General features: G+C 33.8%; 1 protein-coding gene across 1 annotated transcript in view; it reads right to left on the bottom strand.

Moving 5' to 3' along the window:
• Nucleotides 1-16,659, bottom strand: part of LOC110786927 (proteasome subunit alpha type-3-like) — a 32,486-nt gene extending 15,827 nt beyond the window's left edge. The window contains exons 1-8 of the mRNA XM_021991510.2: nucleotides 16,448-16,659; nucleotides 16,316-16,355; nucleotides 16,149-16,232; nucleotides 8,001-8,074; nucleotides 3,846-3,932; nucleotides 3,668-3,752; nucleotides 3,506-3,552; nucleotides 3,074-3,139 (exon numbers count right to left, since the gene is read on the bottom strand). Coding sequence (XP_021847202.1) covers nucleotides 3,074-3,139; nucleotides 3,506-3,552; nucleotides 3,668-3,752; nucleotides 3,846-3,932; nucleotides 8,001-8,074; nucleotides 16,149-16,232; nucleotides 16,316-16,355; nucleotides 16,448-16,551 — 587 coding nt within the window. The 5' untranslated portion in view covers nucleotides 16,552-16,659. The remainder of the gene's footprint in view (nucleotides 1-3,073; nucleotides 3,140-3,505; nucleotides 3,553-3,667; nucleotides 3,753-3,845; nucleotides 3,933-8,000; nucleotides 8,075-16,148; nucleotides 16,233-16,315; nucleotides 16,356-16,447) is intronic.
• Between the last annotated feature and the right edge of the window lie 1,853 nt (nucleotides 16,660-18,512).

Below are 18,512 nucleotides of genomic sequence, written 5' to 3' on the forward strand. Positions count from 1 at the left end.
AACATTATTATAGCATTATTTGTTCAGCCTGAGCTCAGAGCTTGTTCTGCTCTCTTTGGGGTTTTTTGGTGCCTAAGTTTTTGCAATAGATAGTGTTTTTGCCTACTCATTCAAAAATAAAATCCATAGATCCTATGATGCAGCAACAATCGTTAACCATAGTTGAGACAGCTTGTAATCAGAAAATCACGTAGTAGCTCTCTCAAATTAGTAGGTTCACTTTTCCAGGAAATGTAGCAACTTTGGATAAATGCATATTCTACTTCTTTATGCAACCAGTAATAGAATGCATCATTTCCCTATAAAAAAAAGTAACATAATGCATCATAAAGTTCAATGACCCACACAATAAGAAAGTGACACAGAAGGTACAGTATCAGACATCTGTTTTTTTTTTGGTGTTAGCACTCGGTTCACCCTTAGGGCTAATCCGAATTCGGGGCGAGTTCTGGGTGGTTAGGTTTCAGTCCCCTCCCAATTGTTGTTGTGGGGGATCGAACACGGGTTCTCTCTACCAAGTTCAGCCCCAATCACCACTGAACAAACAAGCAATTGGTCAATATCAGACATCTGTGATGAAATGATTGTGACTGATTTATATTGACTCAAAATGGCTTCAGGTGTAACAACAGAGGAACATGTTAGATGAATGTGATCCATCACTACAAAGCACAAAAATAACCAGCAACTGGCATCAACGCTATCGAGGCATTTTCAAAACTTGTTGGATTCGAAAACACGAAAAAAATGAAAACTAAATACCGAAAAAAAAAATTGACACTCGTAGCATGAACAACATCTAGCAAAGAATATAATACGCTAAAACCTCATATATATTTTGTTCCCATAAAATGATGTTATCTAAAACTCTTTCACTCTCTCTTCTCATCTCAATCACAACTTGGCTACCTCACTAAAGTTCCAGCCTTTGCCGGCCCATGAAAACTTACTTGGCAGTACATTTCCTTAGTTGTGTGTTTGGATATTGTCATTTCATTTGAAATGATGGAATTGGCTCAAGTACCTTGTTTGGGAAACAAAGAGATTTGGAATTGGGATTGGCCCAATTCCAACCATTGAAAAAATAAGACCAAACCTTTGTCATTTGAAATCCATTTTCATTTCATGTCATTTGAAATCCAAAAACAGACGGCTAGTTTTCTCTCTCTCTTTCTCTCTCCTGCTCCCCAACTCTAAGCGCCATTGATGACCTTCGAGCTGTTTGATGTCAACGGCAACTGAAGGCGCTCAGATCGGAAGCATCACCGGAAGATCAAAGTTGGTCAGATGATGGAGGAGCTGGATTCTGATCGCGATGGCTTCATCAACCTCGATTAGATCGCCGATTTATGCTACGTTCTCACCAAGTTGAAGGAGATGAGTCCGAATCGCAGGAAGGCAAATTCAGACTCATGCTTTACATACTCCGGTAACAAAATAACAAGTCCTCTTTTGACGGCGGTGGCATAGGCGTGGAGATGAGCCGTACAAATCTTTAACTTCTTGACAAAAAAATGTTTCTTCATTCCAGCAATGTCTCTTGAATTTGTTCCTTCAAACACTTCCCAAACTTCAATTCAAATTATTTTCTAAATATTCAAACTTAGCTTAATTTCCTTGAATGTGATATATCATCGGTATTCCATGAATACCATGAATTAACAGTTGTTGAATCATCAAACTTTTCATTCATTTTTTACTATATATAGTTTGGTCAGATTCAATTGAATGGCATCTTTCTAGATTTTTTGGGATGTAGTATGCTTTTCTAATAATGAAATAATTAGTTTACATGCTAAGTATACTTATGCAATTAAAATCCTATTTCAAAATTTGGATTTGAAATTCTAAACACAAAATTAGGAATTGAATTCCAAAAAATTCAATTCCATTATTTGAAATGAATTCCATGTTTCCAAACACAACCTAGAGGTATATATTCTCAATCTATACTTTTTTATTTTGGCAAAAATATTTTTATACCTAGTATATTATTATTTTTCAAAAGAATTCGTTTATATTAAATCTTAAAGAGGGCAATAAACAAAGAGGACAAACATACCCCACAAGGAGACTCTAACCAAGTGACATATTAGCCCATCCATTTGTATCTTCCTAAAAGAATAATTTTGGAAAGCCCTATTCTCAGCCCATAATGAAGCTAACAGAGACACTTTATCCAACAGGAAACCACGCGTAATAGTAAAATCCTTAAAGTTCGACCATTTCTTATTAGACACACCACAAGATTTCCATGAATGCATTTTTCCAAAACAACTTCTATTTCTTCGCCCTACCAAAACTCACAAATCTAATCTGTAAAAAGTTCTGAATGTTGGTTGAGCACACCCAAGTCTAACTTCATACACACCCAATGAGCTTTATCTAGAGATAGGTAACCAGTTCGGTGCAGGAAAATATGTGAGCAACACTTAATGTTAGCCTGGTAGAGCAAGTTGACATGGTAGGAAAATAATAAATGCAAAGGTAGGGGCTAAACCATTTATATGTGGGAGGACCAATGATGCTTTTTCGTATTTAAATTCAACTATTAACCTTTTAGTTTCTTTCTTTGATTACAAAGACCAACCAAATTCTTTCATATAAATGTTTCATCAAACAATAAATGAATACTACTGTATACTTTTGGACTCTTCTGCATGTCCATATCCTTTTCTGTTGATATGTAACATCATTCTGTGTCACATTTACTAAACTGAAAGACATATAGCATCCAGAATGCCAAGACTAACAGAACAGAGACACATGATTTAGAGCTCTAGTATTATCTGGTGAAGAAACTACTCAATTAAGGATACCTATTAAGGCTTTAGGCGAAACATAAAAAGGAGGATATCTAACATATAGTACAGTAAACCAACTTTATTGTGCAAATTCCATATATTGACTGTTTCTAATTAACAAGCCATACATGAATTCTCAGTTAAATGACTAATAATTTGTTAGCATACACATAAAACATACAAAACAGTAACCTTCTTAAATTAATGGCAAAAAAAAGGAAAATACAAAACCATACAGAAAATTATTTCCATAAGAGAGGAGCACATACATCTTGGCTACTTCAATGATCCCTTCTCTACAGGACATTTCAGACAGCTTCAGCTTCTCAATTTCCCTGACAGATAATCAAGCAAAAGATCTTGGTTTTTAATATGGTACCAAAATGAAATGGTGGCCAATGTGAGAAGTATGGTTGGTTATGGATGCTACTTTGACAGTTAAACACAACTTAAAATTAATGGCATTGCTCATTAAGTCATTGTCTCCCCTCGTTTTATAAAATTCCAATAGTTTGGAGGACCTTCAAAAGTTGTCTGTTTAAATAAGCAATCCACATCAGCAGCCACAATCTTCAGAAATTTGACAACCAATGCTACAAAGAATACAATGCATGGAAAAAAATATATAACTAGTCAAAGCATTCCAAATTTCCAATAGGAGGCCCAAATAGGCACACCTAAAGCAAGAAGATCAAGCTTACGTTTTTGCAGCCTGTTTTCCCTTTCCAATAGCAGCACCAAAATATCTCTGCAATAAATGATATTTGATCAATTTAAGCATAAGTAAAAATTGTAAAAGGTAATTTCAACAAAAGATTGAAATCCAAAAATTGTAAAGTCTCCATTAAATTAAATCAACTTACATATGAAATCCCAGACGGCTCAACCATATATAATTGTGGCCCATCTCTATCATAACCTCCAAGAATGACTCCACATCCAAAAGGTCTGTACCATGAGTCATCTAAGGTCACTAACTAGATTTTGGCATAAGTGGAGTAAATGTTATTGTAGTTTAGAAAATGGTATGTCCTATAGTACCTGAGCCACCAATAGAGTGTGCAAAGATGAACATAACTAGCAACACGATCAGCAAGTTCCTTCACTGGGACAGCTTCACCATACACACTGCAGAAATGTTTTCCAGAGTTAGCTTCGCAAATGATAGATATGTTCTAGGGAACTCCATGTTTGTTATTAAAGTACTAATCAAAGTGATGTGAAAATTTAAAAAATAAAAGCATCAAAACTATGCGCCAAATATTCAAAAGCTAGTTACAAATTTCATAATTTTTACATCATGGACTAGTTTCCAAACTTTAACATTAATGCAACATAAAGGATTCGTCGAAGGCAATGCTATTTACTATAGATTGCAATCAAGAAGTCATGGCAAACTTTAACTTGCTCTCCTGAATCAAAAAATATACATCATCTGAAAAAATATACATCTATAGTAGTGAAGACCAATGTACACTATGAGAAGTTCCGCCCCACACCCACTCCATCGTCGACTCACCGTCTACAAGAAAGGTACATTTTTTATGGGTTCCAAAATTGAATTTTAAGTTCTTGTTCATGATTAATTGAGTACTTTAAATCTTTAATTAACATTTTAATTCATGAGTTGTACACTTGTACTTCCTCTGTTCCATAATGTTCCTCGTGTTCACTATTCCTATAATCAAAGTTTAAAAACTTTGACCGTAATTAGTAGTATAAACAATAGAAAAAACATTAACTTGTGTGATATCGTAGATTCCTTCTAATGTAAATTTTATAAATATCAAATTTTTATAGTTTTTACTAATGCAAAATTAAAACTATTAATGGTCAAGTAGTGCATTGGAGACCGCGCATAATGGAAAAGTAAGGAACATTATGGAACTGAGGGAGTATGTTTTAATAATTTAATTTCTTGTTGTTGTAAACAGTGGAGGGACTATTTAGTGTGTTTGATCGTACACAGATCTCTTCCTCTCTTACTCTCCATATAGTTACCGAGTTCAATATCAATATATCATACGAATTCAAGCTTAGTTATTCGTTTTGGTTTTTTTTCTTCATTTTTCATCATTTTTTTATTGAATTATAAACTGTTTAATTTATTTATTTTTATTATTATTAATTTCTCCAAATTGTGGCTAAAATCAGACTGTAGATTTAGTGTGGATATGTGGGATGTTTTGTTGGAATTTATATGCTTAATTAGCTTATGATTAAGCTTCAGTTGCTAATTATGTAACTATGTAAATAGACAGTGATTAAGCCGTGGACTATGTTGTAAGTGTGTAAGCTTCGATACTTGCTTTTGTAAAGGCAATTAACGAATGTGAGGAGTAACTATTGTTTGATTGTTCTTCTGATTTTGTTTATCTTAGTGTATGTGTAGTTGACTTATTTTGACTAAGCAATTTCATTAGATGGTACAATTACTTTGACTAAGCAATTTAGTTATATGTTACAATCACTCAATCAATGGGTAATGTGTTACTCCCTCCGTTTTTATTTACTTGCATCACTTGCATGGGCACACGGTTTTAGGTGGTCCACGCAAGAATAATGTTAAATGATGCAAGTGGGAATTGTTTATTGTAGAAACTACAAATGAGGTGAATAAACACCAATTTTAGGTAAGTGATGCAAAATATATTTGGAGAAAATAGAAAGAATTAACAAGTGGGTACCAAAGATTGGGAGAGAAATTATAAAATAATGTAAGAACCTTCCGAAATAGGAAGTGGTGCAAGTAAATAAAAACACCCATTTTTGGTAAGTGATGCAAGTAAATAAAAAAGGAGGAAGTATCTTTTACAAATCAATTATAATGTTCAGAAATCCGAGATGTGAATAAGTAGAGAAATGATTTAAGTTAGGATCCTGCTTTTTGTGAATTTGTGAATCAGTAATGTGAATCTTATTGTAATTGTGACTTTATTTTCAGAATGAAAAGAAAGAAAACACGGGATATTTCAAGTTTCTTTCCTCCTCTACGAAGTCATCCTTCCCCTCCACAAAATCCTCCTCCATATCAAGCAAGTGAACAACATTCTTCTTTATCATACAATTTCCCTCAAAATCAAGATGGAAAATCTTATCCACAAGTTAGTTCACATCCTAGAGCTCCCGTTAATGGTGAAAGACTAATTGGATTTGATATTGTCAAGCTAATGAGGAGAAAGATGAGTAGTTTTCATCCTGATGATAAAGATTTACTAAGGAGAACATATCTTCAAAGAAAGATTTGTCAACCCTAAGAATTCAATTATCCTCCATCACTTTTCGGGACGAAAAACCGGCGATTCAATGTTGAATGATGTTTTGTTGCTTATTTAGAGAGAATTTTGTGTTTAGATATCCCCACAAAAAATGTAGCTTTGGTTGGTAAATGGTGGTTTGGGAGGGTGATTACAAAAAATGTAGCTTTGGTTGGTAAATGGTGGTTGAGGTTTCCTCTTGAACGTAAATCTCTTTTGGTATCATGTCATCAAAAGGAAGTACGGCTTGTGTCAAAATGGGTAGGGTCAAGAGACTATTTGGGTGACTCACCAGTCACCACTATCCACAAATCTATTTTGAAAGTGTACTCTAGGAGTCATTAGCGAGGTTGATGCAGATGGTAAGCAAATCTGGTCTTGGTAAGATGTTTGGATATGCAAGTGTTTCCCTTGTCTTTTCGGCTTATCTTATCTCCGTAATGCTCCACTTTTCGATTTAATAGTGGCAAAGGCAATGCGTAGGACTTAACACGTGAGGAGACTTCCCCATGACCAATAGATATAAGAGATAATTTCTATGTATAACCTTTTGGATATTCAATTAAACGATGTGGAGGATTCGAGAGTGTGGATACGACAATCCTTCGGAGTTTTTCTTGAAAATATTTTCTTAATTCTTTGAGTTGTTCCCTTAGATATCCGTTTTTCCAATGAACTTCATTTGGAAGTCGGAGGCACCCCTAAAAGTGAGCATTTTTGTGTGAACTTTAGCCTTAGGAATACTCAATATGAATTCTATGCTGCATAATAGACGGCTCGAAACAGCTATCCCCTGATATTTGCTTGCTTTGTTGGACTAATAATGAATTGCGCTCAAATGCATTCCTACTCTGGTATGGTTATGCTACCTTTGAAAATGACTCCTTACGGTTTATGAAGAAACAAGAATCTTGGTTGAGCAATTGCGTATTCGCTTTGAAGGGTTTGGGGCAAGGAAGAAGTTGCTTTGGGAAAATATGATTATGTGCTTACGGTTGGGTCGTATTTTTCACGGTGTTGTTGTCCACATGATCTATTGTCGGATAAAGTAACGTTATTAGCTTCTTTTTGGGTTAAGGTGGTCACGGCATTCCCAAATTACTCCATTAGAGATATGCAAAGGAATTGGGCTAACTTGTAGTTCTGATTTTAGTATATGTCCAAGGACACATTGTCCTCTTGATGTACTTCATTTTTTATCGTACAGTTTACAAAAAAAATCTTATCAAAAAGCACAAAAGAATGAGTGTAAAAAATGTAGCTTTGTGAAAATATAACACCAAGGACGGACGGGGAAAGAAAAGAAGCCAAAACTAAAAAGGGACTCCAATTACCCTAATTACAAGTGAACGGTGACATACCTGACGAGTAAAGTTTGCATAATTGGTTGAAGAAAAAGCCTACCTAATTAGAATAAGATGCTATTTCCGGTCACTGGACATCAAGCCACCAACCGATTACTCGATTAGTATATGTATGTATCTGAACTCCCACCAAGATCAAGGGAAAATCCTAGATATGCTAATAAGATATAACATTTTCCTTTCCGAGTTGAATAAAAACAATGAAACCTATAAGCTGTAAAAGAAAATGACTTACAAGTGTTTCAAGAGGTCTACAACAATAACATTAAATACGTATCAAAAACGCATCAAATACCTCTAAGTTAGAAATCAGACTATCAGACATAAGTTGATTGACTTGTTTCCCTGAGTTCCAATACCAGTGGACCACAGAGAAGGCATATACACACAACCTCAACGATAAACTGATGCCAGACCAGCATAATGAAGACACAGCTAGCAAACTGAAGCTTTCATCACCTTTCATAAATCACTAATTAAAAACAGCTCCCACAATTACAGACACTTATAATTAGTAGGCCACATGAGGGTATATGATCTCGTACGACACAGAATAAGCACATATCATTACCAACCTCTCATAGTTTGTAGCTTCTGACTTAGCACGAGCAACTACTTGCCTTCCGTCTGCAGCCAATCCAGCAACTGCCTGTTGTACATACAAAGACATGGCAAGTTTTGAAAATGAGACTGTGATAGGGACATAGGGTGCAGATAACACATGCACAAACAAAAAGTTAATTTAGAAATATTTCAAAAGAGTTGAAGTTTACACATTACCTCCTATTCCACACAGACACACAAATAAAAGAAAGTTAGAAAATTGCTAAAGAACACAAGAAAGAAAGGTATCCATTCAAGGAGATATAACTATATAAGTCAACTCATCAAAGAAAATACAAATAACCATCTTAAATCCAAGGGATTGTGTGCCCCCACGTGATTTTTGAATCTATCCTTTACGCACATAATTATCAGGCTCTCGCCCATTTGCCAATTGGTTTTTGTACAATTAAAATATTATCATACCCTTTAAGCACGCCAAATTCCTAAATTCCCTAAATGCATCAGTATAATTATCTAGTAGCTCTATTTGACGAACATTGTGATCAAAATAAGAACCCGTAAGAATTTCAGCAAGGGGATGAAAATCTTCAATTGAAAACTGGTGATGGAAACTAGTGAGGATTTGCAAGATGAAGATCTTAGTTGGAGAGGGTGGGAGGGGGGGGGGGGGGGGGGGGAGAGATCATCAACTTCATTGATGACAATACCAACAAATTGCAGTGTGGGTTTTGTATGACCCCAGCACCAATCACATTAATGGCACCACTATGTCAATTCGCTCCATTGATTTGTTTCTGAAGAATTTGATTAAGGTAGTTTTAGAAATAAGTAAACTGGGAGGCAAGTATTGGCATGATACATGTGCGAAGAAAAAGAAAAAAACATTTGATTGACAAAGATTGGAAAGGGGAAAATCTGAATCTGGACATATATTTAGTTGGGAGACGCTAGAAAATTAAAGGAATTAAGTCGATGAAGTCAATGCTTTCGATATTAAACAAACAACCGTAGTTACGGAGAGAACTTGTATCCAATATATTAGCTTACTGCTTTTATGGTTGTTGAATTTGTGATACATACATCACTGTTGTTCAATAGAATTTATCTTCACATTTTTTGGAATGAGGACTTGTGTCCTAAGAGCATAGTATTGTTTTTGTATCTAGCACCCCATTTAGTATCCCTTCTAAATAAATATTCAATTGTAGTTACAAGGGATGTAAATCTTGATGATCCAAGCGTGTGTTTATGGAAGATGGGAGGATTTAAGTGATGAATATGGTTTTAAAAGAAAAGATCCTAAGGCAAAGCTAGGAAACTACCTTAAGTTTGAACTTAAGCAAACAACTTTAATTCTCTAGTCAAACTAGTCTCACAAAAGAAATAAGATTTCACTAAACAGGACAATGATCAATAATTCATAAATGTCCATCTCATTTGATGGAGCGGGTGACTATTTTAAGGGCTAAAATATGCAAGAATTTTCACATAGGATTAGGAAAACTACAAGCTTTATCAAACCTAACAATAAAGCTGATTATACTAACTAATTGGGCAGATTTTACACGCCTAATAATCAGTCCACTAATTAACAATAATTAAAAGGGTTGAACAATGTAAACTATATCCTATATAGGTATGTTAAAACTTAAAACCACATTGGATAATAAAGCAATAATGATAGTATGGCCTAATGATCAGGCTCAAGCGCCACTTCTTAGTCTTCTTGGATCCATGTCGCACATGGAACACAAGTTGACTTTCCAAGTGAATCCAATTCAAAGCCCAAGGTGTGTAAGAAGATCTCAACCGGTCTGTAATGAAGAACTTGCTTGTAGATTTAATTAAGAAATAGCTTCCCACTTCTGGTAACTTAAGGAGCAACTAATTCCTCATCAACAAGAAATATCACTACTAACTTGACGTTACCCCAATGCACTAGTGGCACTTAATCAGGTCCATTGTAAGCAGGATAATGTCAGTTTCTTTAACTAAGACAAATTTGAAATTCAACCATATGGCTTATAAAGATATTGTTTACCACTTTACCTCCTATAGTCTTATTAGACATAAAGAGAAATACCTATATCTTTAAACCGAGGGTCTCAAATACATAATTACGCCCCTTCTCCCCATTCATCATAGAGAAACACTTGCTTATTATGGGTGCTCTATTTTATTTCCATGGAGCAATATTACACTCCCAGTCAAATAGTTATATAGCTAGTCATTCAAACACATTAAACAATTATAAGAGTTATAAACTTAAATTATATTGGAAGATTTGTTTGTAAGGCTAGGGCATGTTATACAATACTCCCTGTGAAGAAAAGAATGAAATTAAATCTCCAATAAATCATTGTCTACTATTCTACTACGTAGTATTAATTGACAACTAAATCAATGCCCTAAAAAACACTTCTCTATGAATCTATGATATATAATTAAGGTTGCACCCAATTTAATCCTCTTTCCTGGCCCAAACAATTACGAGTACCTTGTATTATAACGGATTTTCATGAAATACCCCTGAGCTTTAGCATAATTCACCAAACGCCCATCAAGTTTCAAAAATACATAAAATGTTCCTCACAAATGACTTATTACCCAAGATATCCTTACTAATGATGCGTCGTTAGTTCGCCGTTAGCCTAGTTTCATCATTCACCAAATACCCCTATTTTAATACTTATTTCACCAAATACCCTTATTCTGAAACATAATTCACCAAATACCCATAACTTACCAATTTTGATGTTCAACGGCTAGGTTTTGTGTTTGAAAATTAGCCGTTGCTTATTGTTTGCTTATTTTCTCTTCTTACTACGTTTGTTTATAATTAGCCTTTGATATTATATTCTCTTCTTACTACGTTTGTTCATAATTAGCCTAATTAGTAAAACATTGTACAACTCTATTTAAGAACATCCAATTAGTAAAACATTGTACAACTCATGTGATGCCCCAACTTATGTTCTGAATACAATAAAGGAAATATTTTTTTTATAAATATTTACCTGAATGTAGTTTATCTTAAAGAAAACTAATTGATTCTTGTTGTTTCTAGAATTCAGGTGAGGACAACGGATACAAGTTTGTCCCATTTGCCTTCTCTGCGTTTGGGGAATTAGATAAGGAGGCCTTGGACACACTCTCGCGTATCAAGTCTCTCTATTAGTCTAACAATGTTAAGAATAGTGCATTTATCTTTCATAGATTAAGTTTTTGCATTCAGAAAGGGGTGGGAGCAACTTGTTTCTAGATTCTCATCCAACTTTATATAAAATGTTTACACGATAATAATAATTTTATTATAAATAAAAATAACAATATATAATAATAATAATAATAATAATAAAAATAATAATAAATAATTATAATAATAATAACAACAACAACAACAATAACAATAATAATCATAACTAAATAAAATATAAAAAAAAAGAGGTAATGGAAGTCAGACTTCCTTTCTTCCACCGACTTCCCATCTTCTTTATTTCTTCTCATTTTTTTCCACTTCACTCATATCTCTCAACCTCCATTTTTCTTTATCCTTCTCGCCGAAAACCACCAACCAAGCCACCACCTCTCTTCCTCATTCCTTTGCGTTGCCGGCCACCACCTCTCCTCCTCGTTCCTTTGCGTCGCCGGCCACCACCTCCTTCAAGTCGGCATCGCTGATGCAGTTGTTTATCTTGTTGTTGCTTCTCTCTCTCTCCTCTTTGCTCTTGGTTGCCACGGCTGTAAAGCGCCAACGTCGCCCTCACTCGTAGGCCGACATTGTCGTTCTCGCCACTTTTGTTACCTCCCTAATTGGTATTGATTTCAATCTCTCCCTCAATTGATTGAATTAGTTCTTGATTTAAAATCTCAAAACCCATACGACATGCACATCAAGTATCTCATCTCGCCCTTCTTATTTAGGCTAACCACCTTGGGTTTCCGCCACAGTATCGTCGTCGGTGGTGTGGTGATGCCTAATTTTATTTCGGTTAATTTTGAATTTCTTGGTCTTTAAAATGGTTTGTGTTACAAAGATCTGAAGAAACGACTAAAAATGGAGGGCGACGGCTAGTAGAGATTTTGTTGGGGTTTTCTTGGGCTCTCTCTAGAAAAACCCTTTGAGGATTTTGATAGAATAGATATGACATTTAATTATATTACAGGATTGTGTAAATAAGTCAAAGCATATTATATTATTCTGTAAATCAATCAAAGATTTATTCTAGCTGTAAATCAATCAAAGATTTGTAATCTATATAATATACTAAAAGAGAGGAAATCAATGTGGTGATGACAAATGTCACTATATGATTCTCCTCTCTTTTGTATAAATAATTAAACTTAAAAAATATAACACAAAATAATATCTTTCCTGTATTACTAAATATACGAATTATGGAGTACATACCATTAAAACTTAGCAAAAAATATATTTTATTGTAAAAAATATTTCCATATATATGTTAAATATTATAACTACGGTATATTATTTTTCTCTAAAACTAATAAAGATCCAAAAAATATTACGCATGTCATTATTAGTATTTTATTATTTTTTATTTAGCTTCTCCAATTAAAAATAAATGTTGCTCACCAAAATGCTCCTCCTTCCAACGACATACTCTTCCAATTTTAGTAAGCTAATGCCAAAAAAAATATATATCTTTCCAATCTCAATAACCATGATACTATTCATAACAAACTTTCACAACACATATAATCTAAAACATTATAATTTGTGCTAACTTTAAATGTATATTCTCATATGAGCGTAACTACTAAAAACCCAATGCACGAATCAACTAATTAATCTCAATCTCATACGATATAATCTCAATTATGTGACAACCAGAAAGTGAATATACCTATACTTTTTTATGAGGGGCCCTACCCTATACTTAATTGAGATTACATCGTATGCCTATACTTTCTTTCGGGTCGGTCACTTTCGATTTTAAAATACTATAATCTTTATTTGACATCCTTTTTACAGTAACTAACAAGATATTTAACAAAACCTTATGATCAAATTAATTTATAAAATATATATACTTCGTACTAGAATATATGTTTATTAGGTTGTTCAAAAATTATAATATATGTGTTATTAGGTTGTTCAAAAATTATATTTTTCTTAATTTTTCTTAACATAAATGTATGACCAATATGTTTTTCAATTTCCCATAATTAATGTTGTTTAGTTAGCCTTTGTCAAAAATAATAATAATAATAATAATAATAATAATAATAATAATAATAATAATAATAATAATAAATATATGACCAAAAACGTACTGAATGTATGTTTGTTCCAAATGGGTATGCATACATTCTATGTACACTGCGCAGTATAATATTGCTAAAATTATAATATGACTATATTATTAATAAATTATACATATTCCAACTCTGTAACACTTATAATAGGACTATTAAAAATTATACGTACTCCATTTACGTAGTACTTATAATATAAGAATCTTAACTATTATTTTTAAAAAATGTATAAAATAATATTTTCTCTGCTTTTTTATTTTATTTTCAACACTTCCCTAAAATGAAAATTTTGCAACACACTGTAGATGGAAAACTATTTTGTATGATATGACATTTCACCCTCACTTTACTCTCTTTATTAACTATAACCTCTCAAGCAATTCACAAATAAAATAATAGAACCATGTACTTTTAATTTTTACCCTTATATTAAAGAAGTTTGAGTATTTTTTCTTAAAGTGTGAAAAAGTGTATGTTCCAACTATATAGAAAGGAAGGAAGTTATCTCAAAAAGATCACTTCCCTACTCTTTCACAAATCTTTTATTCAATAGTCCTTTCGTCTCTTTATTTGCCTCATCTCCATCATTGGTGTGTCCGTTTTAGAATACTCGATCCATACATAAAACGAAAAGTTTTCCTACTTGATGTTTCTCTATCTCTTATCTCATATGACCATTTTATCAACTCAAGTACACATTTTACACTCAATTCTTAATTAAGTGAATTTTAGGTATGGAGTAATCAAAAGGTCGGAGTGAGTTTGTTAGAAGGTTAATTGAAGGGAACTTGGATTTTTGACTAAATATAGGTATGTCAGATTGTTAGGGGGACGGGTTTTTGGGAGACCCTTATGCAACGCCCCAAGTGGGAAGGGTTGGAGGAAAGTTAATTTGGTGGATGATGCAGATAGAAATGTATTTGCCGCGGGTGACAAGGTAAGGAAAAAATTTAGATTGAACCCTCCCACCTCACACATCCTTCATCTACTGAGTAATTGATTTTGAATAGCATTTTTTACAACTAAACTACATATTATAACATTTTATTTATTTATTCAATTACCCTAAAAAGACAACTAAATTGCAAAATACTTTAAAATAGGGTTTTAAAATTGAAAACTACCAAACAAAAAGGGTATATATGGTGGGTTTGAGGTGAGTTTGGATAAATGGGTGGGTGATGAAGCGAGAATGAATTTTATTTGTAGATAGGTAACATACGTATCGTGGGTGGTGAGGATAAGGGTGATATTTTTAGGTGGGTACGGGTGTGGAGGGACAATCCTCTGCACCCGCCCCGCCTTGACTAAAAATCATTTCTAGCTGAATAAAGTACATGATATATGTGTGTAAGTGTTAAGTGATCGGGTAATGAGGTAAATGGTGGGCCGAGTATTATATGGGTATACTATAGATATAAGGGTATATGAGACTTAATTTATGTTAGACACGGGTAATGAATGTGAATGAAAGTGATTTTATCTACGTACTTTAATTTGTTTTATTTTTATTTTTTTAATAAATAAGATACGAAATGGTACAATAACAAATCTATCCATAATTAACTTTAAATAGAAAAATATCTACAAGTTCTGTTTTGATTAATTTTCTTAAAAATAGATTAGATTTCATGCAAATTTAATATTTAGCGTACTAGATTGTAAATCGTGCATCGCACGGGTGTTATACTAGTCTTTGACTATAGCGTAGAATTAGGAAGTAGATTAGCCGTTATTGACTAAATTTCTTTAAAATAAGAATTTGACACATTTGGTGGAGATAATTGATTGATTTCGTGCATATAACTTGAAAAGTGATTGATTTCGTGCATATAAGATTTGGTGGAGATAATTGATTGATTCCGTGCATAAAATTAGAATTTGACAGATTTGCTGGATTGATTTCTGGAAACCGTTATATTCTTTGTTGACTTTTGTTGATTTCATAAGGAAGATTTTATGCGTGATTAATTAAATTGTAAAGTAACCGAGGGTATTTTAGTCTTTTAGATTGGGTACACCAAAAGCGTGATTACCAAAAAGCCCTCGGGTTTTCACTTACTCCGTATAAAATAGAGATAACATCCTACAAGTTAAACAAGATCATATAAGGTCTATAAGTTAAAAAGAACACACCTTTAGTGTCTTAAGGTGGGATAGTAGAATATCTCTTTCCTTTAAAGTTTGAGTCCAATGAAACACCCAAAAAAAGAACACAAAGATAATTTGTTTTAATTTCCCGTTGGTATTTGTATCTTGTTATTTTACTCAATTTCTTTCCCCGAAATGCATCAAATTGCACAGCAGCCAATCCAACCAACTAACAAGTTTTCCATTTCCAACACAAAATATTTTGTAGCGCTTCAACAACCAACCAGCTACAAGCTAGGGAAGTGTTTAAATTCTGTGTGTACAGAATCAGAAAGGAAAATCCCGCTCCGACATTTGGCATTTGATTCACTAATTTCCCTTTTAGTTCCAAACTATGGTGAATCCCAATCTCCTTACTAAAACCCTATCCCTTCAATGGGTTTTAAATACCATTGGTTCAGAATTCAGAGTAACAGATACATAACCTGCATTACTCATTATCATCACCCTGGCCACCTACCTACACCACCATTACTTGACTACCGGTATCTCCAAGACGCCAAGTCATCTTAAATTCTTACTACCAAAATGACCCTTTCAAAAGAAATGGAACAATATAATTGAATTCAATCCTATACACTATATGGAACAGATTCCATTCTATTTCCTCAATATCTTTTCCCGTTCAAAGCAATCAAACATCAGACATATAAAAGGGGTGACAAAAAAATTCCAGCATTAAACTTCTTGCAGCACAAAAGCAAAAACAAGGGATAGGTAATAACCATGCCAGAGTGCCGATGAACAGAATGGATTCGTCGATTCGAGCCCGGTAACATCATCTTCGATTGTATAAGCTTCTCAACACCCTATTCAACATCTCACAAATCCAATTAAAACCCATCAAAATAATACAGCCAAAAAACATTCAGATCACCCAAAAAAAAATTACCAGAACAATTCCATCCTTGCATTTGATGCCCACGGCAGTCCTTTATTTGGAGAAAATCAAATTGAAAAAATAAGCATTAGAAAGTAGAATTCGCCATCAAATGTACCAGAGAAGACTGAAAAAAAGACAGACCCGCTGTTGTCGACGGCCTTAGAAGCGTACTCAATTTGGAAAACTCGACCGTCTGGTGAGAAGGTGGTGACCGAGAGGTCGTAGCCGGTTCCGATGCTGCTCATTTTCGATTTGCTTGCTGCTTTTTTTTTTCAAGAGTGTTTGTGCGCGAGAGAAGTGTTTGAAAGGCAACACAGAGTGAGAGTGTAGTCGGAATAAGAAAAATGGGGGGGAAGAGGCGGGTGGTTTCGTAGAGGGCAAGACAGAGACTACTGTTTCGATTTTTTTTTTTTTTTTTTTTCTAATACAACCAAATAAAGTTCCATAATTGTTAATTGTTAATTATAATTTTAAATTTTTAGTTTTGTCAATTACAACTTTAAACTTATACATTCATTTTCAAGAGGGCGTCAAAATCGCAGCCAGACATGTATTATGAAATACATGTCATGGGCTTGTTTGTAATTTCCCAGCCATTTTGAAATTGTTGAATAGTCAACCCCGTTTGCCAACTTGGATCCCGTTACTGAGGTGTGTTTGCCAACGTGCCATCAATAATCATTAAAATGAATACCATATAGAAAAATTGAGTACCAATTTTGTAATATGAATACCATTTAATATTTAGCACCATTTTTGTGATATTAATACCACTTTATAAAATTTAGTACAAAACGAGTATCATTTAAGGAAAATGAATTTCATATAGAAAAAGTTTAGTACCATTTTTGTAATACCAATACCAATTTTTATCAACTGAAAAAATAAAGCTTATCCACCAATTAATCATGTCGAGGAAGAAGAAGAGGAGAACCAGAAGAAGAAGATGAACATTTCTGTATTTTTTTTGGAAAAAACGAATGGATAATTTATAGAACAGATCCAGATTCATACCTCTTCGTCGGAGGAGGATTGTGGTTCGTACCTCCATATGAAGTCTTCTTCTTCTTCTTCTTCTTCTTCTCCTTCAACCTCGCGACTACCTTCACCATTTTCGTCACCAATTTCGTCACCAATTTCAGCCCCACTGCCCTCCATTTCCGAAATTAACATTATGGAACAACTTAAACTAACCCTCACATAAAATCTCACCAAACATGGATGAAGAAGAAGAGGAGAACAAGAAGATGAAAATGGGTTTGATTTTTTGTTTTTTGGATTTCTGTGTTCAAAATAATCGAATGAACATGGTGGTGTTCGAAAATGGTGGTCTTCAAATAATTGGAAGCCAACCCAGTAAGAAAGAAGAAGAAAGGGAAAGGGGTTAAATGATTTGCCAACTCAGCAATGCCAAGTCAGCACCCCGTTTTACAAGTGTACAATACCGTTTTACATTTCCCCCCCAAAAATCCCCAAATATATTTACCATTTATATTTACCTTTTTATTTGGGGTTGGCATGTTTTTGCAAATACATGCCTGGCATGTATTTGGACTTCCTCCATTTTCAATTATAACTTAATGTCATTTTTTGGCAATTCAGTGGAATAGAAGATGATGTCATATTGTTATTAAAAAAACAATTACATAATATCTCTACAAAAAAGTTCATTTTATTTTTAATTAGGTTAGGTCCCGTGCAACGTAGGGTTATTACTAAAATATTTTATTATTTCAATAATATCTAAATAAAAGATTTGTGATATTAGGGAAACGTCAAATTAAAGTAAAAAGAATACTCCCTCCGTCCCTTAATACTCGCACCGGTTTGACCGGTGCGGAGTTTAAGACATTTGAATTGACTTATTAATTTAATGGGTGTTAGTTGATAGTGGGGTATTTTTTTAATATAGTTAGTGGAAAATGTGTAAGGGTGAGAAGTGGTGAGTGGGGAGTGTGGATTTTTAAATGATTTTTTGTAGGCAGTAGGGTGTAGATGGGGTAGTAGATAAGTGTGAGAAATAATATAATATTGGTAAAGATTTTCATTTATAGAAGCGGTGCAAGTATTAAGGGACGGCCCGAAAAGGAAAGCGGTGCGAGTATTAAGGGACGGAGGGAGTATATGCAAAAATATGAATTCATAGTGTATAAAATAAATATCCAAATAAGCTAAATATGAATATTAGTACAATACGGAGTACAAA

This window comes from Spinacia oleracea, chromosome 4 (assembly GCF_020520425.1).
Source record: "Spinacia oleracea cultivar Varoflay chromosome 4, BTI_SOV_V1, whole genome shotgun sequence".
NCBI classification, from domain to species: domain Eukaryota; kingdom Viridiplantae; phylum Streptophyta; class Magnoliopsida; order Caryophyllales; family Amaranthaceae; genus Spinacia; species Spinacia oleracea.